At 38.4% G+C, this 23,422-nt stretch overlaps 1 protein-coding gene across 3 annotated transcripts in view; it reads left to right on the top strand.

Moving 5' to 3' along the window:
* Positions 1-23,422, top strand: part of LOC119255682 (disks large homolog 2) — an 811,058-nt gene that overhangs the window by 271,634 nt on the left and 516,002 nt on the right. For all 3 annotated transcript variants that reach the window (XM_054699571.1, XM_054699570.1, XM_054699569.1), the window contains exon 6: positions 21,247-21,383. In XM_054699571.1, coding sequence (XP_054555546.1) covers positions 21,247-21,383 — 137 coding nt within the window. The remainder of the gene's footprint in view (positions 1-21,246; positions 21,384-23,422) is intronic.

The raw sequence follows: 23,422 nt of genomic DNA, 5'->3' as shown, positions 1-23,422 counted from the left end.
ACAATGTTTTATTTTTTTTTATTTTTTTTTAAATAATAAATTTTATTTTTATATTCCCCATACAATTACAACCCCCCATTCTGATCCCAATCCCTCCCCTTCCACCCCTCACCCCCCAAAAAGTGTCTCTGGTTCATAGTTTTTTGTCGATTTTGATTTTCGCTTTCTTATAGTTATTCATTTTTCTGGTCCCTTATTTAAGTTTTCTAGATTCCTGCTATGAGACCATCTGGTATTTTTCTTTTTCTTTTTGGCTTATTTCACTGAGCATGATCCCTTCCAGCGCCATCCATGTTGCTGCAAATTGCATGTGGTTATCTTTTTTGAATGCTGAGTAATATTCCATGGTATATATGTACCACATCTTCTTAATCCAGTCATCTATTTTGGGGCATTTGGGCTATTTCCAAAGCTTAGCTATTGTAAATAGTGCTGCTATAAACATAGGGGTGCAGGTGTTCTTTGGAATTGATGTTTCTGTGTCCTTTGGGTAAATACCTAGGAGTGGAATTGCTGGATCATATGGAAGCTCTATGTTTAGTAGGTCCAGAAATCTCCACACAGCTCTCCATAGTGGTTGGACCAGTTTGCACTCCCACCAACAGTGCAGAAGAGTTCCTTTTTCTCCACACCCTCGCCAACACTTGTTGTTGCTAGTTTTTTTTTAATATGTACCATTCTCACTGGTGTAAGATGGTATCTCATGGTAGTTTTGATTTGCATTTCCCTGATTACAAGTGATGTTGAACATTTTTTTCATATGCCTGTTGTCCATTTGCATTTCCTCTTCAGAGAAGTTTCTTTTTAGCTCTTCTGCCCATTTTTTGACGGGATTATTTTTTTGTTGTTGAGTCTCATCGGCTCTTTGCAGATTTTTGTGATCAGTCCTTTATCATTAGTGTTGTGTGCAAAAATGTTCTCCCAGTTGGTGGGGTTTCTCTTTGTTTTTGTTATTGTCTCTTTTGCTGTACAGAAACTCTTTAATTTGATGTAGTCCCAGCTGTTTATCTTTGCCTTCACTATCACTGCTTTGGGTGATGTGTCTGTAAAGATGTCTTTGATGTGCAAATCACGTAGTGTTTCGCCTATATTTCCTTATATATTTTTTATGGTTTCAGGTCTTATGTCTAGTTCTTTAATCCATTTTGAGTTGATTTTTGTGTATGGTGTGAGGTAGTGGTCAAGCTTCATTCTTTTGCATGTAGCGACCTAGTTTTCCCAGCACCATTTATTGAACAAACTTTCTTTGCTCCAATGCATAGTCTTTGCTACTTTGTCAAAGATTAGTTGACCATAAATCTGTGGGTTTATTTCTGGATTTTCTATTCAATTCCATTGGTCTGTGTGTCTGTTCTTGTTCCAATACCATGCAGTTTTGATGACTATGGCTTTGTAGTAGAGTTTGAAGTCTGGGAGTGTGATGCCTCCATTCCCTTCTTTTTTTTTCAGGATAGCTTTGGCTATTCGGGGTTTTTTGTGATTCCATATGAATTTCATCAATAATTGTTCTATTTCTTTGAAGAATGACATTGAAATTTTGATTGGAATAGCATTGAATCTGTATATTGCTTTTGGTAGGATGGCCATTTTAATAATGTTTATTCTTCCAATCCATGAGCAGGGGATGTCTTTCCATTTCTTTGTGTCTTCTTCTATTTCTTTTAACAGTGTTTTATAGTTTTCTTTGTATAGGTCATTTACCTCTTTTGTTAGATTTATTCCAAAATATTTGATTTTTTTTTTGTTTCAATAATAAAAGGGATGGTTTTTTTGATTTCTTCTTCTTCAGATTTATTGTTAGTGTATAGGAAGGCTACTGACTTTTGCGTGTTGATTTTGTATCCTGCCACTTTACTGAACTGATTGATGAGTTGAATTAGTTTTTCTGTGGAGTTTTTGGGGTTCTCTATGTATATTATCATATCATCTGCAAATAGTGATAGTTTGACTTCTTCTTTTCCTATTTGGATTCCTTGGATGTCTTTCTCTTGTCTTATTGCTCTGGCTAGGACTTCCAGTATTATATTGAAGAGCAGTGGTGAGAGTGGACATCCTTGTCTTGTTCCAGATCTTAATGGAATTGCTTTCAGCTTTTCACCATTGAGAATGATACGGGCTGTTGGCTTGTCATAGATGGCCTTTATGATGTTGAGGTATGTTCCTTGTATCCCAAGAATTTCAAGGGCTTTTATCATGAATGCATGTTGCACTTTGTCGAAAGCTTTCTCAGCATCTATTGATATTATCATATGGTTTTTATATTTCTTTTTGTTGATGTGTTGGATAATGTTGATTGATTTTCAGATGTTGAACCATCCTTGAGTCCCTGGAATGAATCCTACTTGGTCGTGGTGAATTATCTTATGGATACATTGTTGGATTCTGATAGCTAAAATTTTATTGAGGATTTTTGCATCAGTGTTCATTAGGGAGATTGGCCTGTAGTTTTCCTTTTTTGTGTTGCCCTTGTTTGGTTTTGGTATTAGTGTGATGTTGGCTTCATAGAACGTGTTTGGTATTGTCCCTTCCTTCTCAATTTTTTGAAAGAGTTTGTGAAGGATAGGCACCAATTCGTCTCTGAATGTTTGGTAGAATTCATTTGTAAATCCATCAGGTCCTGCGCTTTTGTTTTTGGGGAGGTTTTTGATTACCATTTCAATTTCGCTAATTGTTATTGGTCTGTTTAGGTGTTCTATTTCTTCTTTATCTAGCTTTGGGTGATTGTAGAGTTGTAGGAATTTGTCCATCTCCTCTAGATTGTTGAACTTTATTCCATATAACTGTTCATAGTAGTTACTGATTATTCTTTTGATTTCTGCTGTGTCCATTGTGATTTCTCCTCTTTCATTTGTGATCCTGTTTATTTGTGCTTTCTCCCTTTTTTCCTTTGATAGCCTGGCTAGTGGTTTGTCTATTTTATTGATTTTTTCAAAGAACCAGCTCTTGGTTTCATTGATCTTTTGGATTGTTTTTTTAGTTTCAATTTCATTTATTTCTGCTTTGGTTTTTATTATTTCTTTTCTTCTACTGGTTTTGGGGTTTTTTTGTTGTTCTTTTTCTAGATCTTTGAGCTTTGAGATTAGGTTGTTTCTTTGAGTTCTTTCTTGTTTCTTGATGTGAGCTTCTATTGCTATATATTTTCCTCTTATTACTGCTTTTGCTGCATCCCATACATTTAGGATATTGGTGTCCTCCTTGTCATTCAATTCAAAGAATTTTTTAATTTCTTCTTTGATCTCCTCATTAGTCCAGTGGTCTTCCAGTAGTGTGGTTTTTAATCTCCATGAGTTAGGAAAGTTTCTTGCCTTCTTTTTATGGTTTATTTCTAGTTTGATGCCTTCATGGTCAGAAAAGATGGTTGATATGATTTCAATCTTGGTGTATCTGTTGATGTTTGTCTTGTGCCCCAGTATGTGATCGATCCTGGAGAATGATCCATGTGCGCTTGAGAAAAATGTGTACTCCGTTTTTTTGGGGTTAATGTTCTATAGATGTCTGTTAAGCCCAAATGTTCTAGGTCCTTATTTAGAGCTTTAGTTTCTTTACTTATTCTTTGTCTTGTTGATCTATCCATTGTTGATAGTGGTGTGTTGAAGTCTCCCACTACATATGTGTTTTCTCTGATGTCTGTTTTCAGAGAGGACAACAGTTGTCTGATATATTTTGGTGCTCCTTTGTTTTGTGAGTATATGTTAATGAGTGTTATATCTTCTTGAAGTATTGTCCCCTTGATCATGATGTAGTGACCATTGGAGTCTCTTTTTATTTTTTTGAGTTTGAAGTCTGTTTTATCTGATATAAGTATAGCTGTTCCTGCTTTCTTTTTTGGTCCATTTGCTTGTAGGATTGTTTTCCATCCTTTAACTTTGAGCCTATTTTTATCTTTTGTAGCTAAATGTGTTTCCTGGAGACAGCAAATGGTTGGGTTTTGTTTCTTAATCCAGGGTGCAACTCTGTGTCTTTTTATTGAAGAGTTTAGTCCATTTACATTTAGAGTTAATATTGATATGTTAGCATTTGTATTTGCCATTGTGTTTGTCTTTCCTTTGATTATTTATTCTTTTAATAACTTTTTTTTTTTTGGCCTTCTTTTGTTGTTACTCATCCTTCTGAGGTTCTGGCTTTCGGATTCCTTGTAGTATTTTTTGGAGTGGGGGTTTAGTCGTAATGAAATTCCAGAGTTTCTCTTTGTCTGGGAAGGTCCTTATTCTTTCTTCATAGAGGAAGGAGAACTTTGCGGGATAGAGTGTTCTTGGTTGGCATCTGTTTTCTTGGAGTCTGTTGACTATGTCCCTCCACTCTCTCCTTGCCCGTACTGTTTCTTCAGAGAAGTCTGATGTCAGCCTGATTGGTTTTCCTTTGAATGTTATCTGTTTCTTCCCTCTTGTCAGCTTCATTATTTTTTCCTTGTCCTGGATTCTTGGGAGCTTTACTATTATGTGCCTTGCTGTATTTTTCCTTTCGTCATGGAAGTTTGGTGTTCTTCTTGCTTCTTGTATATCCATTTTCAGCTCCTTCTTCGCGTTTGGGAAGTTCTCTTCAATTATCTCCTGGAATATTTTCTTTGTTCCTACATCTCTCTCCTCTCCTGGAATTCCTATAACTCTTATATTTCCATTCCTCATGGAGTCAGATAGTTCCCGAAGTCTTTCTTTGTTCTTTTTCCTTCGTACTTCTCTTTCCTTTTCTGTTTTGGTTCCTTTTATTTCTGTGTCTTCAAGAGTACTTATTCGTTGTTCCATTCCATCTATTCTGCTTTCATTGCTTTTCCCAGATTTCTTTAGTTCCTCCATTAATTCTTTGATCCCCTGCGTTTCTTTTGCTTCCCTCTTTAGGGACTCAATTTCCTTTTTCTGATCATTGTTTTCCTTTATGAGTTCTGTCATTTTTTTATTCACGGCAATTTTAAATTCTGTTTCTGGAAGGCTCAGAAGTTCTTCCAAGTTACTGTCGTTGCAATCTGGGGGGTGGTTTTCTTTTTGTGGTGTTCTTTTTTCCTGAGGAGTTGCTAGGTTGCGTGTGGTTCTTCTACTCCCTACTGTCTGTTTTCTAATTTGTCGTATGCATTGGGACACTGTGTTGCTCGGACTGGCCGGCATCTTGGGTCAACTTCTCCGCTCCCCTCTGGCTCCTCCAGGAGCCATCTCTGGCTTCTGAGCGAGCTTTCTGCTGGTTTCAGGAAGACTTTACTGAAGAAATGTCCCTGTTCTAAAATGGCAATGCGGGACTCAGTCCCTGAGCATCCGGTCTCAGGCACACTCTTCTGCGCGCCTTGTCTGCCCCGGCTGTGGGTGCCTGTTCCCTCTGTGGGCTCAGACTGCTGGTCGGAAGGGGCCTGGTGTGGGCTAACTTCCCAACTGGCCACTGTCTCCTCCGGGAGCCTTCTGCCCTTTTCAAGCAGACTTAAGAAATTTCCCTGTTCTAAGGGGTGTTAGTGACTTTTTTTTTCTGGTCGCTAGGTGGCGCCAGAGATCTCTCCTATTGTCCTTGGGGGGCTGTTTTTCGCCCCCCCCGTGGGACAGGGAACAGAGCGGGAATGGTAGGGTAAACCTCAACGGCTTTGGGGTGCTGTGTCTGCCTTGTGCCCCACCGTCGTGGAGAACCCATGCCCCGAATTTCGTGCCCCGGGTCTCAGTTCCAAAGCCCTCATGTCCAGGACGCGGGCTTAGCCCAGTTCAGTGGCGCGAGAATGGCGCCTTTTGCACCCGCTCCCGTGCCTGGGTGCCTGGTTCCTGCTTACTCAGTGAGGGACTTTCACCCCCGTGAGGGCCTCCGCGTGTCTCCCCGCAAGCCTAGGTCACAGGCGCGGGGACCTGGGCAGCCGCGATCCTGATCCGCGTTTGCTTTTCAAGCGCGCCAAGCGCGCCACTTTTCCCCACAAGCTTACCGGCCGGCCCGGGGCTGTGTGAGCGTCCCCAGAGTCTCTTTGTTCTTCTCTAATGGCGCCCGGAGCCATTCGCTCACCACGGCGAATCCTGCAGGGTTCTCCACAGCTCCCGTTCACGGGGTGTGGTGGCTGCAATAGTTCCTTTCCACTCACAGTCCCGCTTGCTGCGTAGTTTGTTCTTGTTGGTCGTTTTAGTTTGTTGTTTTCCTCCTCTCTGTTGGTCGGAGAGTGCCGACTTTGTGGGCGGGGGAGGGGAGCAGGGTTCTGCAATTTCCTCCCTTCTAGTCCTTTTTTTTTTTTTTTACTAATGCTAGATTTTATTTATTTTTTTTTAAATAATAAATTTTATTTTTATATTCCCCATACAATTGCAACCCCCCATTCTGATCCCAATCCCTCCCCTCCCGCCCCCCCCACCCCCTAAAAGTGTCTCTGTTTCATAGTTTTTTGTCGATTCTGATTTTCACTTTCTTATAGTTATTCATTTTCCTGGTCCCTTATTTAAGTTTTCTAGATTCCTGCTATGAGTGAGACCATCCGGTATTTTTCTTTTTCTTTTTGGCTTATTTCGCTGAGCATGATCCCTTCCAGCGCCATCCATGTTGCTGCAAATTGCATGTGGTTATCTTTTTTGAATGCTGAGTAATATTCCATGGTATATATGTACCACATGTTCTTGATCCAGTCATCTATTTTGGGGCATTTGGGTTGTTTCCAAAGCTTAGCTATTGTAAACAGTGCTGGTATAAACATAGGGGTGCAGGTGTTCTTTGGAATGGATGTTTCTGTGTCCTTTGGGTAAATACCTAGGAGTGGAATTGCTGGATCATATGGAAGCTCTATGTTTAGTAGGTCCAGAAATCTCCACACAGCTCTCCATAGTGGTTGGACCAGTTTGCACTCCCACCAACAGTGCAGAAGAGTTCCTTTTTCACCACACCCTCGCCAACTCAAAATGGATTAAAGAACTAGACATAAGACCTGAAACCATAAAATATATAGAAGGAAATATAGGCAAAACACTACGTGATTTGCACATCAAAGACACCTTCTAGTCCTTTTTTATGGCAACTTTCTTCTTCGGGTAGTTTGCTGGAGTCGTCCGTTTATCTTCCATGTCCCAGTTCTCACTGGGACCTGCCGCTTTTCCTCCCTATTAACTTTTTTTAATGGGAGATCTTACTCGCAGCGTCTCCTCGCCACCATGTTGCTTCGCCCCCTTTCCACAATGTTTTAATGAGTACTAACTGAATACAGTAAAGGGAAAAAAAAAGACAAAATGTGGGTAGGAAAACACGTGATTTATCATAAAAAATAGATCATACTTCCAAGTAGACAATGTTTTTAATGTAGTTTTTTAAAGATTTATTTATTTCTGCATACAAGAACTGGGGTGCAGGCCAGAGGAGTCGGGCGTGAGAAGATCCACCAGAGACAGAGTGATGAGTATAACAGGTGGAACTACTGAAATGCACTGCCCAGGGAAGCAGCAGATGATACAGGAGAGGTCTGCTGCACCATGTGGGTCAGCTCCCTGGTCGAGGATCAAACTCATGCTGCAGTGGCTGCAGATTGCTTCATAGTGCTATGACTTAACCCCTTGTGCCACCAGGGAGGTCCCAATATTTTTAATGTAATTTTTAAAGAGCAGCAAACGTTATTGAGGAAAAATGGGAGAAACCAAACTTGATCATATCATGGCCCTGCTTAAAATTGTATCAAGGTTTCCCGCTGCCCCAATATATGGTTCAAGCTCCCCAATGCAGAATCTCTGGACCTTCTTGAGCCTCAGTTTCTTCACTTTCACTTATCAGTATCTTTTCCTAAACCTATTCACATGTACTTTCTACCAATGACGCCCTCTGTTAGGGTTGCCTGCTTTCTTCTAGCCACTCAGGAGAGCTTGGCTCAATTGTCACCATAGACAATAATTTCTCCCTGACCTTTGCTTCTTTCTCCCCATTGCAATGACTTACGCTCTTTTTTATTTGCTACGTTCCACTGTGGTCTCTGAACAAATTGAAGAGGAAAAAGTGTCCTATTCATATGTATATTCCCAGTGCCATTGTCTTGGGTTAGGTGTGCCCCCCCAAATATTAGGAAGTCTTTTAATTCCCAGTACCTGTGAATGCAGCCTTATGTAGAATTAGGATTTTATATGATGAAGCCATTGTGGTGGACCTGCTACAGTGTGACGAGCAGCCTTATATAAAGAGGAAAGTAAGATACAGAGAAAGCCACATGCACACAGGGGAGTTTCATGTGAACGGAAGCCAGATATTGGGGTGATACATCTATAAGCCAAGAAATGCCCAAACTTCTGCAATTTCTTAAGGTCTCTGACCTTAATACTTACCTCATTCTTCATTAATGACTGTACCTTCTTTTTATTAGAGTAAATTGAAGGTGAGAACTCCTTTAGTGTCCTTTCTTTAAACCTTAAACTTAACCTTTATCATCTCTTCCTCTTTCTCTCCTAATTCAGTGGAGAAAGTGCCCTCCTGAGTCCATTCATTTATTTATCCTAAACTATATATTAAGCGCTGAGTCGGGGCTGTGTACACTGGTGATACAACAGATAATGTTCTCCGTATGGAGACTGTGTTCTGCCTAAGACTACTTTCTGTTTTCACCCAAATGGCTCTTAGTTTCTCAAATTAGCCATGTTTTCTCTCAACTCTGGGTCTTTTAATGAATGTTTTCCTTAACAAGAGTATTCTCTCCCCCCTCCATTTTTTTTTCCTGGCTCATTTTCATCATCTAGGTCTCAAATTGGGTATCATAATCTACAGTTAGTCTTCTCTGACCTCCTCCACCCAGATAAGTGGCCACCTGTATGTTCCTATAGTCCTTATAGCGCCCCCCAACACTCACCACAATGGCTTTTCATGACCTCTTTATTTGTCCTTCTCTCCACTAGAAGATTAGCTGCATGAGGACAGGAAGCATAATTCTCTAATTCACTGGTATAACCACAATATCATGCCAGTATTTGGCATATTAGCAGTCATCAATAAGCAATATTGGGGCCTCCCCTGGTGGCACAGGTGGTTGAGTGCAGCACTGTGGGGATGTCCGCAGCCTCTGCAGCACTGATTCGATCCCGGCCTGCTGGTAAGGGTCCCACATGGTGCAGCAGACCTCTCCTATCTCCCCTCTGCTCCCCTCAGCTGTGTATTTCGTCAGTCTGCCTGTTCTGTTCCCCTCTGTCTCTGGTGAATCCTCTCACCCTTCCGCACATCTGACCTGTACCCCAGTTCTTGTATGGGTGGATCTTGGAAAAAAATAAAAAATAAAATAAATGTGGTACATATTACTTTAAAAAAATAAGTAATATTGAATGAGTTAGCTCATTTAATGAAGTAGAAGTGAAAAGGCTGGTACAGATAATTGGTTCTACTGGAGCTCAACTTAGGGGCCTCCCTGGTGTCATAGGGGGTTAAATCTCAGCCCTGTTACCACCATAGCCTGAGTTCAATCCCCAGCTAGGAAGCTAACATACATATGGTGTGTCAGACCTCACCTGTCTTGCCCACTGTTCCCCTCAGCAGTGTATTTCAGTAAATCGACCTGTTTTGTTCCCCACTCTGTCTCTGGTGAATCCTCTTCCCCCCTTCACCTCTTGCCTACACTCCAGTTCTTCTATGCAGAAATAAATAAATGAACAAGTCTCTAAAAAAAAAAAAAAGGAAGTGAGCTACCATAATGGGTTGGAGTTGGTAAAGACTTGAGTGGTCAGTCTTGAAAATTCAACCGATGAGGGGTCTCCTTCATGGTGCAGGGAGTTAAGTCTCAGCACTATGAAGCTATCCACAGCCACTGCAGCACGAGTTTGATCTCTGGACAGGGAGGTGACCCACATGACACAGCAGACCTCTCCTTTCTCACCCGCTGCTCCCCTCAGCAGTGTATTTCAGTCAGTCCACCTGTTCTGTTCCCCACTCCATCTCTGGTAAATCGCTTACCCCCTGCACCCTGGCCTGTACCCCAGTTCTAGTATGCATAAATAAATAAATCTTTAAAAAATTAAACTAATAAAGGCATTTCAGATGTGGAAAGCAAACATAACAATATAAAAACACCACAGCAAAACTGGTTTGCCTGAAGAAGCTTAGTAGCAGAAAAAAAATAGGAGATATTATATAGAATCCTATAGACAATGAACAGTGATGGACAATTTTGAATAATAAAGCAACATAATGAATGTATAATTTTAGGGAAAAATATCCTGGGAAATATTTGCAAAATGTGTTGGAGAGTAAAGCAGAGAAAAACTGGAATTGGGGGTGCCACGAAAAGTCTTTTATAACAAAGCAAGTAAGAAGTGGTGGGGAATTTTATATATATCTGTGTGAATGTGTGTGTACATATTTGTATATACACATACACACATGCGTATGTAATTTGTATATATACATACACACACACACTCACTGAAACTCCTGATAAAAATAACAAAAACTACTATATTACAATAAATTTTGTCTGCCATTTATCATAATAGGGATAATAAGCCCTGAATCTAGTATTGACTAAATATGATGCCAAACATCAAAGAGTTTCCAGTTTTGGCCCTGCCTGGTGGCATAGGCATTAAGTCTTAGTGCTAGCATGTATTCATGCTGTCACTGCTACGGCCTGAGTTCAGTCCCCGGCCAGGGAGCTAACCCACATACGGTGCAGCAGACCTCTCCTGTCTCACCAGCTGATCCCCTTAGCAGTGTATTTCAGTAAATCTGCCTGTTCTGATCCCCATTCTGTCTTTAGTAAATCCTCTCAGCACCCACACCTCTGGCCTACACCCCAGGTCTATGCATAAATAAATAAATCTTTAAAAATGTTTCCAGTTTAATCTGAAATATTAATATAATTAGAAAACAGAAGATACAGAAAAGGAATCAGTTTTGAAAGGAGGCTTTGAATGTATTCTGTCAAGCTTGTAAACTTAAGTTTACAAATCAAAGTCCAAGAGGAGTGTTGGACATACAGGATTTGGGGGTCCTTAGCAACATAGCACTGGTAATTGAAACTAAAATTGGATTCCCGGAAAGAAAGAACATATTAGAGAGAAGAGGATCCTATGGATCCTGTCTTGGGGATTAATTATGACTTCAGAGAGTAGTCATCAAATGTAGCTTGCATCCCCAGAATTTCTGATTCAGGATATCTGGCAAGGGTCTGAAAGCGTGCATTTCTTTTTTTTTTTTTAATTCATTTATTTATACATACAATAACTGGAGTACAGGCCAGATGGGAAGGTGAGAGGATTCACCAGAGAGAGAGCAGGGAACAGAACAGGCAGACTGACGAAATACAATGCTGAGGGGAGCAGCGGGCGAGACAGGAGAGGTCTGCTACACCATGTGGGTAGGTCCCTGGCCAGCCGGTAATCGAACCTGCACTGCAGAGGCTGTGGACAGCTTCACAGTGTTGTGCTCAACTGCCTGCACCATCAGGGAGGCCCAAAAGTTTGCATTTCTAACAAGTTCCCATCAGATGCTAATGCTGCTGGGGTGAGAAACACATTATGAGAATCACTGTATTAGAGTAACGCAATGAAGACAAATCAGCAAAGGAAAGACATGTAGTAAGAAAAATAGAAGAGGCAGGAAGTACATAGGTAGGAAAGTACATGCAATCAGCAGTGTTTTATGTAATGCAGAAGGGGCAAAGTTACATAAGAAAATTTAGGCCTGTTGGAGGAAAATTGTGGATTACTGTCTGGGATCCTTGACTTGTGGACCTGGTTGTAGTCAGCTCACTCATTCTCCACTACAAGATACTATGACATTGCTATGTGTGTGTGTGTGTGTGTGTGTGTGTGTGTATGTGTCAATACCATTTCCATTAGAAATAAAGAGGTAGATATAGATATATCTACATATACCTATATAGAGTTATATATATACAGCTGCTCTAACCATAGGGATTAAATGCTATATTAGTGTCCTGGGATGGCTGTCACAACAAACTGTTTGATTAAAACAACAGAAACTTATGCTCACACAGTTCTGGAACCTAATATCTGAAACATCTGAGATCAGGGTGTCAGCAAGATTGATTACTTCTGGAGACTTCTGGGAGAGTTTGTTCTCTGTTTTAGCAGTTGCTGGCAGTCCCTGGCGTTCCTTGACTTCCCGACGCATTACACAGATCTCTGACTCTGTTGTCACACACATTCTTCCTGTGTGTCTCAGTGTTTCTGTGTCCTAATTTCCTCTTCTGCAAGGGCACCGATCATTGGATCACCCTAACTCAATATAATCTCACTTTAACCGAATGACTGTGTGTGTCAATAAAACTTTATTTACAAACCAAGTGATGGACTCATCCAGTTTTCCAAAGGGTCATACAAAGATAAAGTGGAAAGCTGGCCAGAGATTTGTGGCATCCAGGAGGGAAGGAGGGGAAAGGGTAGGCAGAAGGGAGAGGAGAAGGGTGGAAACAGTGGGAGGGCAATATAGTGGACTCTGATGGAGCAGGACAGTGACCACACCTAAGGGGAGAAATCCTATACTGTCAGTCAAGGATGTCAGAGAAAGGGACTTCATTAAAAAATAAATAAGTAAATACATTTTAAAAATAAAAATCAGCCATATCAGGGGAAAAAAAGAAAAGAAAATATTCATGTTCACCTGAAAACAATGTGTATGCAGCCATTTTGGGTTTTGGGGTGAAGTGTTGTGTAGATGTCTGTTAGATCTATTTGTTCTTTTTTCTTTTTTTCTTTTTTTAGATCTATTTAAAGCTGCTGTTTGCTTATTTATACTTTGGTTGATCTGTCCATTATTGTAAGAAGGTTATGAAGCTCCCTTCTTATTTTTTATTATTAACATCATCCTTAAATTGTGTTAGTAATAGCCTGATGTAAATTGGCACTTCATCATTTGGGAAATATATGTTTATGAATGTTCTTTCTTCTTGTTATAATAGAGCATTAATCATAATATACTGTATTTCTTTATCTTTTATTACTTTTCTTAATTGAAAGTCTGTTTTACCAGATATAACTGTATAACTTTGCTGATTTTTCGGGGGTTGTCATTTGCTAGTATAACTGTCAACTTGCCTTTAATTCTGTGCTTTGTTTTGGTGGTGAGTTTCTTGCAAATAATGGAAAGTTTTAACTTTGACTGGTTATTCAGGCCATCTATGTTTAAGGTCATTCTTGAGATATTAGTGCTTATTGCCATTTTGTTATATTTTGGCCTTTTGTTTTTGGTTTGTCTTGTCTTTTTTTTTTTTTTTGAGGGCATTCTATTATGTTTTGTTTAAGTTCCATTTCCATCATCTTATGTACTATATCTACTATTTTTGGTTTGAGTATTCTGCTGAGGTTAGTATATGATGTGATATTTGTGTGACTCATTAGACTGTCTGGTCTCTGGCTGGACCACATTATTGCTTTCTTCATCCATGTTGAGTCATTTATCTGTTGCCTCACTATCCATTGTTGTGGTTTTATAGTAAACCCTTTAGGATTTCTTCCATGTGTGGCTTGGTGTTGATAATTATTTTAGGTTTTAATTTTTAGTGAAGCTCCTTACTCTTCCTTTTGTCTTGATTGCTAATCTTTCTGGGTAAAGGACTCTGGGCAGAAAGCCTTTTTCTTTAAGTATTTTCTTTAAATATCTCCTTCTAGTCTGTCCATGTTTTTCCTGAAAAGTCTGCTGAGAGTTTGATTGGTGTTCCCTTATATGTTACCTTTGTTTCTCAGAATATTTGTAATATGCTGTCCTTGTCATTAGTTCTCAACAGCTTTGTTATGTATCTTGGTGTATATCTGTTTGGTTGTATTTTGTTTGGAACTCTTTGGGCCTCTTGGATTACAACTCCAAGTACTTTTCCCAGTGTCAGATGGTTTTCAGTGATTATTTAAATAGGCTTTCTATGCCAGTCTCTTTTACTTCTCTCTCTGATATCCCCATAATAGAGATTTGGCTTCTTTTTAAGCTGCCTAGGGAGCACTCACCCCATTTTCTTTTTTTTTTTTTCATTACTTTTTTCTCTTATTTTCACGTTCTGCAGTATTGTGTTTTCAAGTTCATTCATTTTCTGTATTGCTACTGCTTGTCTGTTTTTGAGGACCTCAGTTGTATTTTTTAAATCAGCTATAGTGTTTATTAACTCCATTGTCTCCTTATGTAGCTGCCTTATATTTTCATTATCTTTATTCTGTGGTTGTTTTATATTTTCTGTTGTTTTTTTTAAAGTTCCACCTGCATTGCCAGGATTGTCCTGAATTCCCTTTTGTCATGCCAACAACTCTGCTGGTTAGGGCTCCATTTAGGGCTTTTGGTTCTGTTAAGTGATTTTTGTTCTGTGTCCTCATTTTTTATTTTGTATGGGTTTAGTAAGGATATATTTTCAACCATTGTTTCTGCAGCTGTTGGAATAGCCATGGGGCTGTTTCTAGTGAGGAGTAGTAAGTATAAAAGAGGACCAGGGCAGTAAGCATCAGCGCCTCATCTCTAGTAGACTAAGGAATTTGAACTTCCCATTGTGAAGCATTTCTTTGTGGGGGTAACTGGATTTTTCGATGTCTCACCCCTGGTGTATGGAGTGCCAGGTATTCAGACAGCTCAGCCTAGACTTCAGGACTAGTCTCCTTCTCTAGAGAACTTTTGTTCTGACCTAAAACAGGCTACAACTGTTCTGTGTGACCTTACGTTCAAGCAAACAGCCCCAACATTCTGTCCCCACCTCTCCAGCTCTTCAGCAATGCACCCTCCATCTGGGTGCCTGCTGTGCACCCCCTTATCCAGTGCAGTACCGGGTCATAGGGGCCCCAGTGTTCATGGCTTCTGGAGTCAATACATGTAGGGGGCCCTCTGCTAAAGCAACTCCTCCCTCTCGTGGGTTGTGCCCCTAATTATCACACAATTAGGGTTTGTACCTCTAATTGTTTACATCTGCTAAGACTCCATTTCCAAAAAGGTTTACATGTCCAGAAACCAGGGCCTAGCATTTAGGCTTATTTTTGAGGGGGACATAAATCAGCCCATAACATATGTCATGTGGTTGTGAAGTATGGAGCAAGATGGATAAGACTGAGAAAGGTGTGTGTGATTAGGAGACAGAATTAGAAAGATTGATCATTGTTTAAAAACTTTAGCTCTTACTGTAAGAAATCTGCAGCAAGTTGAAGAAATATATTTTTCAGGATAGGACAGAGACATAGTCAATACCAGAAGAGAAGCATTGTTGGTACAAACCTGAGTATTCTAGAGGAGGCAGAAAAGAATAATGAGTGAAGACCTAGAGTGCTAGAGGAGATTTAGATTTAGAAAGACAATTAATACTCACCTCTTTAAGCAAAGGGAAATCAGAAAAGATATATATAGAAAGGGGACTTTTTCACAGTAAAGTAAGCATTAATTCTCTGTGTGGCAAATATGAATGGGTAATATGAGATACAAAAATCAGAGGAAAAGCTTGCAGTGTTTGGTAAGTTAATTGAGTGAGCTGTGAGAGATTCCTTAAGCAAAAATAAGCACGTGGAACCATTACCTAAGAAATTTCAAACAGAACCACTTTTCTCAATTCTAAAATTTGTCTTTTGAGCCCAGGATAAATCCACAAAGTAAGAAAATAAAACTGCTTTTCAATTAACCATATCAACGGTATCAAGTGAGATTAATTAGTCTCTTGAATTATAATAAAAAATGCATTTCTGTCTTTATTTATTTCTTAAAGATTTATTTTATTTTTATATATACAAGAGCTGAGGTACAGGCCAGAGGTGCAGGAGGGTGAGAGGATTCACCAGAGACTTAGTGGGGAGCAGAACAGGCTGATCTACTGAAATACACTGCTGAGGGGAGCAGCGGGTGAGACAGGAGAGTTCTGCCACGCCATGTGGGTATCTCCCTGGCCCACCAGGAATCGAACCTGCGCTGCAGAGGCTGCAGCTTCACAGCTTCACAGTGCTGCTCTCAACCCACTGTGCCATCGGGGAGGCCTCTGGCCTTTTTTTAAAACAAAATTTTTCTTTCTAAATTTCAAAAAGTATTATCGGTGTCGACCATACCCACAAGTAAAGTTATTTTTGTTTGTTTTTAAGCTAAAATGCATGCACCTAGGAAATCAAATGGCCTGCCTGTGTGCTTATTTTCTAGAACAGAACCCGCCAGGATTCAAGGTGGACTCTGTGTTTCCTTTAATAAAAACACATCATTAGAATGTACAAAATACCGTATGTTTTCTGTAGAACAGCCAACACCTTACCTAGATAAACTCTGAGAGAAGTTGACTTACCATTGAATTATTTGGATAAGCCCCAAGAATATTCTTCATAAAGTCATAGAAAATGAAGTTGAACCAAGTTATTAGTTATAAGACATCATGGGGCTTAGTTCTTTACACCCACAAAAATATATGGGTACATTGTAATCAAGCAACTCTTTAAAGTATTTGAGTTTTTATTCTGAGCTTCTCAAGCACAGTATCAATCTATGCTGCCAAGACTTCTGCTTTCAAGCCCGCCTCTCACTGACACCTCCTCCTCAGCGTGGGGAGCACTGAGGGAAAGGGGTGAACTGTGATCTGTTCTTCCTGTTCTTTTTTTATCAATGAGGAAAAGATTTTGTACAGAAAAAAGAGGGTAAATTAAAGCCTTTAACAAGATTCAGTCATCCCCTAGGCCCGTATCTTCTGTGTTAATATGAGGAATTAATTTGGGACTATGCAAGAAATAAGGAAAGATGAACCCAACTTTATTAAATCAATGTATCATGAAACAAACAGATCAGTTGTTAATTGCTTGGGGAATTAGGTTTTTCAATTTCCCATGTTATTTTCTTTTGCAGGAGTAATGAAATATTCACTGATTTTACTTCCTTTTCTGTATTAATACTTACATTTTTTCTGAATTAACTTAGTTTATTACTGGTACATGATAGATATGTTTAGAGCTAGTTTTTATAGCAAATTTCAGTGGTAGATAGTTCTGGGATCAGCATTTGGTTGGGTGAGACCTACAAATTCTTTTTCACTGAATTTAATTTATCATTGACTAGTTTGCTATCATTTAATTATCCAGAGATTTTTTTTTTTTTTTACTATTACCAACACTTCTTTTTAAAATAGTGATCAACTCTCTAAATTGGTCACTTTCCCCAAAATAGTGTTTTTGCTATTTTTATTTTGCCTCACACAAATCTCTGTACTACTCATTGTATTTATCTTGATAGGGATCATTCTAGCTCATCTTATCATAAATACTTTTTTGAGACTTTTCCAGGCATTTCTGCTCAATTTCTAGCTCAACAGAGCTGAGATTTTTATGAGCATTGTATGACCTAAGTCAGGTCAGATAACTCTTCAGTCATTTAGTCAGTCAGAAATAGAGAGGATATGTGGTTTCAAAGGTGAGTTCTCTTTTATCTATTCTAACTTAACCTTGAAGATGCAGCCCAGATTCTGAACTTTCTGTTGATTCTTGTCCTGTTCCTCTAAGAAGTCATGTTCCATCAGGCTCATCTAGCACTAGTACTATTGTAGACCCCATTAGAGTCAGTTCCATGATGTCAGGGTGTTTGAGTATCTGTTGTTTAAAAAAAGAAAACAGAGACTTTATTGCAAGCAGAGAATTTTTATTCTCATAGGTCCCAATAAATATAGAACATCGATTCCTCTTCCTCTAGTCCCTTATTACAGATGAAACTTGCATATTTGCAAATCTGGCACTATTGATTTCCCAGTGCCTGACCCTGGTTAGCATAAACCCTGATAAGAGAGATAATCAGAGTTCACCTGAGGCATTAGCATGTCTTCTACAGTTACAACTCCAGCTAACAGCACTCACTTTCTAAGCTGTTTTCACTCACTCAAAGCACTAACTTTGCCTTTACCAGAGGCTTTCTCAGAGGCATGTGTCATTCATTTATTTATTGATTCATTCCTTCTTTGAGTCCATATTATGTCCCTGGCCTTGATCTAAGAACTAAAACAGACAAAAAATGCTATCATTATGGAGTTTTTATAGTTTCACCACAGAGATATATAATAAACATATTAAATGCATAATTGACCTATAGCATGTTACAGAGTAATAACCGCTTGGGGAAAATGAAAAGTAGAGCAGGATAGGAAGTGATGTATATGGTTAGAGGACAGTATTAGATAGAGGTCAGCTTCAGGCTCCTAGACAAATTGAGATTTTCCAAAGACCCAAAGAAAATATGTTTCAGCAGTAGGTAAAGGTAGAGGAAAGGTCCTAAGTGAACATATGTCTGGTGTGCTGAAATATCAAGACCGCATGGGTGTCTGGAGTGGAATGAAGAAGGGGAATATTAGCTCTACAGGAGAGAGAATGGTTCTATAATATAAACAGTCTGCTCTTGCTTTAACAGAGTGTGTGCAAGCGGCACCAGTTTCCTCTGAAATGATCACTTGTACTTTGTATCATTACTCAGTGGCATTAACCTGTGTTTGTCTTCAGGGTAGTCCTCCAAAAATCAATGGCATCATATGGGTTTAGAACATAGCTTCAGCCAGATTTAACCACACTCTCATGTGAACTCATTCATGGGTCATCATCATTTAAAGTTTCTGGCCTTTCATTCCTTTTCATTTATGTGGATTACAATCAATGGTAACTGATTAAATAATGTATAGTATATACTCAGGAGAAGCTTGTTGAATAAATGGATATGAGGTTGATTTAATTATTGAATAAATAGGAACAGGATTAATTTTATTATTTTAATTAAATTTTATTTTTGAGTAGAAGAACTGGGGTGTAGAACATAGATTTAGGGGTGAGAGGATTCACCAGAAACAGAGTGGAGAGCAGAACAGGTGGATTTACTGAAATACACTGCTAAAGGGGAGCAGCCAGTGAGACAGGAGAGGCGTACTGCACCTTGGGGATTAGCTCCCTGTCTGGGATCGAACTCCAGCCATCATGGTGATAATGCTGAGACTTTAATCACTAGGCCACCAGGGAGGCCCAGGATCAATTTCATAACATGGAATATGCTCTTGTTTTTGGATGTAAATATAAGCTACACATTTACTTGTTGAGTTGAGTATCTAGATTATGGTTGAGTGTTGATTAAGTGTTGATTGCTTTTCAACTATATCTATATATCATCAAAGTAAGAGAAATCATGGAAAAAATTAGTTCCTTACCTTCAGAGACATTCCCTGGCTTTCTTGCTTCAACTTGACTGAGTCACCAGTTCAAATGAAGATTTAAACATAATCTCAGAAAAAAATAATTATTTCCTTGTTAGCAAATATATTTATATTTTTATAGCTGTGGTATCAATAGTGATTACATTGTCTTGGTTGGGACAATCTTCAACTTCAAATGTCAGCTACATGGTTATTCCCTTTGTTGGACTTGACCTTGGCTATGGTGATAATTTGTTTCCTTAGATCTAGGGCCTCCCTAGTGGCACATGGGATTAAGCACAGCACTGTGAAGCTGTCTGCAGCCTCTGCAGCAGGAGTTCAATCCCTGGCCAGCCAGGGAGCTACACACATGGCGCGGCAGACCTCTCCTGTCTCACCCGCTGCTTCCCTCAGCAATGTATTTCAGTGGATCCTGTTTTGCTCCCTACTCTGTCTCTGGTGAATCCTCTCACCCCCTGCACCTCTGGCCTGTCCCCCAGTTCTTGTATGCATAAATAAATAAATATTAAAAAAAAATCTTTGGTAACTAAAACTGTCTTTGACATTTGCTATTGATATAAATGGAGGCAAATCAGAATCCCCAGATTTCTTTTTACTCTTTTTTAAATTAAATTAATTTATTCTCTTATATCATTATTTATTGTTGTACAGTGTTTGATTTCTCCCTTCAGTTGTAGCCCCAGTTGCTCTCCCACCACCATAATACCCATGAACCATTACCATAGTTCCATGTGCATTCCCTCCCCTGTTTTGAGCTCTCTTTCTTCCCCAACCCTGCTGTATGCCCAGATTTATTTAACCTTTTCTTTAGAGTGATTTCTGTATAAATGCAATAGATTGATCTTATATGTAGCTATGAAATTTTTATAAATATATATTTTAAACACCTCTATTCATATGTAAATATGAAGCAACAGTTTTGGAAAATATGAGCTGTTGTACATTTTTAATTTCATAGGAAAGAAGAGTTTGAGGTGATTTTATTTTCTCTTGGTCATCTTTTTCATGATAAACAGATTGTTTATATCTGAGGCAAACAAATATATTCAGAGATCTCTGGAATATTAAAGTGTCAAAATATAGTAATTACACACCAGTAGGAAAAAATAGCACTTATTTTAATTACAATATAATTTAAATCCATTTCCCACTCAATTTTTGCAACTATTATATCTAATTTTAAAAAATCATTTCAAATGTAATCAATTCAAATTAAAATTGTATAAAATTTTAATTTGTTATGCCACTATTTTTTCCATTAATCATTTGTACCATCTTGAGAGTACATAATCCTACATAATATTTATTCAATAAAAACAGAAATAAAGTATTTTAAGTATTTTTTATCATTGTTGTATAATATGCCAAAATCTTTGACTGTTTTATCATTTTTTAAAAATTTCTTAAGAAGAATAAGTTCCAGAAATTCTCTACTTTAGCAACAAAGGGCTTTGATTTATATCTAATTTTCTGCGTAATTTGCATGTTAGTTGTGATTTAAAATGAAAAGATTTGTTGCAAATATTGTACTGAATGTGTATTTATTCATACTCTGAGAAACATTATTTTATTCTTCCACCTTTAAAGATTCTATGAGTCATTTTTTTTTAATGGCCAGTAGTGAATTTTTTTCCTAATAACTCATCTTCCTTACCTCTTCTCTGAAATTATTACATAAGTATCCAGTGTATCTTCTTCTTGACTCTTGGCTCAGAATGTGTTGTATTTTGTAACAGCTGGACTTTTCTCCCTGAAATGTCAGGAGGTCTGTGCCCAAGGATGGCATTATTTTTGTTCTCTATGTTAGTATAACAACAATGAAGATGAGCCTGTAGAGTCAACATAAGCACAATTCTAGTTCAGTTTTTCCTGGCTCATCTGCTACCCTCGTATGTCCTTTTGCTTGACCCTTATTCTGGCCAGTCACCCATTACAAGCTGATTAGCTAGAGAAAAATAACAGGTGTACAGTCTTGAAATAGAACAAAACTAATATCCACTTAAGATTGCCTCAAGAGCTTTGCCTCATTAACATTAATCAATAAACCTTAAAATATTTAAAGAACAAAATTAATTGAAGTGGAATCCTTACTGTTATCTATTGCTGTAATAAATTGAGATTAATTTTTTAGACTATTGAAATGTGGCTAGTTGCATTTTCTTAAAAAAAATAAAAGAAGAAAAAAAGCATTTTTTTTTTTTGTCTTTTCTTTTCCACAGGTTTAGGTTTCAGTATTGCAGGAGGTGTGGGGAACCAACACATTCCTGGAGACAACAGCATTTATGTAACTAAAATTATAGATGGAGGAGCTGCACAGAAAGATGGAAGGTTGCAAGTAGGAGACAGATTACTAATGGTAAGTGTGACTCAAGCAAAGCTGTGCATATGTTTATGAAGTTCTTTGTCTTCCAGTGTATGACTGTCTTAGAGGATTCAGACTGCCATAAGTAAATACCATACTCTCGTTGCCATAAACAACAGAAATTTATTTTCTCACAGTTTTGAAAGCTGGGAAGTTAAAGATGAAGTTTCTAGCCCCTACAGTTCCTGGTGGAATCTCTGTTCCTGGTTTACAAACAACTATTTTCTTGCCTTCACCAGCTGGGGTCTTTCTTCTATGCTGTCCTGATGCTATCCTGGGATATCTACCAGTTTCTCCTCTCCCTCAACCCCCCTCCACCTTTAAGGGCCCCACCTGTAAATCACTTAATTTTCACTATCTTCCAAAGCCTCCATCTGCAAATACAGTCATAATAGGGTTGAGGGTTTCACTACAGAATTTCAATATATAAGCAACCATGGGGCAGAAGTAGAAAAGAAGGGACAGCAGATTTTGTGGTGAGAAATTTTAAAAGTATAGGTACAATTTAATCTGATTTGTTGACAATCTAAAAAAGGAATCTAATTTTTTATCAATTTTCTTAGATACTTAAGGCACAGAGATTATGTGTTGTTCTTCCAACACAATCCATCTCCTGTTAACCAAAGACACTGCTGTTTTCAGGCAGTGTTTTACATAGCACAGGGAACAGCACTATATACTTCAATATGGCATTTCTGTTCCGGTGGTCCTTTGTTCAAAGTGTAGTCCTAGTCTCTGACTTCTAAGAATTCATCCTTTGAATCATGTATGCAAATGGATTCTAATTCTGCTTTCCCCTCAGACAGGGTGAGGCTATTTTATTTGTCAGCTGTAAACATGCTTCACAAGTCCTGGGTAATGACTGACACCAGCACATGGCCACCTTTCTGAGCCATGGAGTTATGTAACATCTAAGGCAAAATTAATATAATTATAAGTGGTAAAGCCTTTGGTTTTGCACTTAATAAATCTGCTTCATCTCCACTTACTGTTTCATAGCAAACCTAAAGGATAATAATTAAGTACTGGAAATTAATAGAGACAGTTTTCAGTACAATAATTATATTTAGTCATATGTCTTCTCTTGTAAAACAGGGCCTGTAATCTATGTCTGCAAAGAGCCATTACCTCTGACAATCTCCTGAGAAGTGTTTGGGAAGGAAGAACTCATACAATCTCAACAGAAAAGTAATTTCTACAGCAAATGCAAATTTTGAACAGGAAACCCCAAGTTTTGTATTAATTGGGCCTATTTTCATGCTCTGTTGATTGTGTTTAGTCCCAGTGGTCAAATTTCGCACTTGCAGATAACCCAAAGGTCATTTTCTGAAACAGAAAAGTATTAGGACAAGAGACCTAATAACTTCTCTCTAGAAATAAGCTTTGTTTGTTGATCAAGGGATAAAGTGTAATGTCAAGCTTCTCCACAGTGCTAAATTGAGGAATGAAGAGGACAGTTTCATTTTCAAGTAATTACTGTTTTAGATAGTAGATGTTGTGACCTATGACTCATTGTTATGTAAAAATTCAGCATTTCTGGTAGTCTGTAATTGTTGCCATGGTAATATCATGCTAGATCTTGTGTGCCGGTTCCTTAAAGTTTTGTTTCAATTTTTAGCATTATTTTCAAAATCTTAAAACAACAAATCTCAAAGTCTAAGTAGTTTCGCCAGCACCATGCTATTTTTCCATTACCATTGTCTTGCTGTTCATTGTAGATGTAATGATTTCAAAAATAGCTGTGACATAATCCTTAACTGTTTTGAGTTTAAACATACTTTTAAAAAAATGAACCTTCAACAATAATAGGTCTTTCCTTTCTTATGTAAGGAAGGCATAATTAGTACTTCCAAGGCAACTGCCAAGCTGAATTTGGAAATGAAAGAAAATGATTCATTTTATAATATTGTGAAATAAAAATGACCCTGACAGAATAAAGAAAAGTAAATCACTGAAGCCACCCCAAAAGACCAGTTATTTTACATCAACCACAAAATATTTATTAATGCTCTCTATTGTCATTCTCTTCCACC

The sequence above is a fragment of the Talpa occidentalis genome, unplaced genomic scaffold (assembly GCF_014898055.3).
Source record: "Talpa occidentalis isolate TD23 unplaced genomic scaffold, MPIMG_talOcc4v2.1 talOcc4.3, whole genome shotgun sequence".
Lineage (NCBI taxonomy): Eukaryota > Metazoa > Chordata > Mammalia > Eulipotyphla > Talpidae > Talpa > Talpa occidentalis.
Note: the sequence above shows the minus strand (reverse complement) of the source record. Positions and strands in the feature narration are given on the sequence as shown.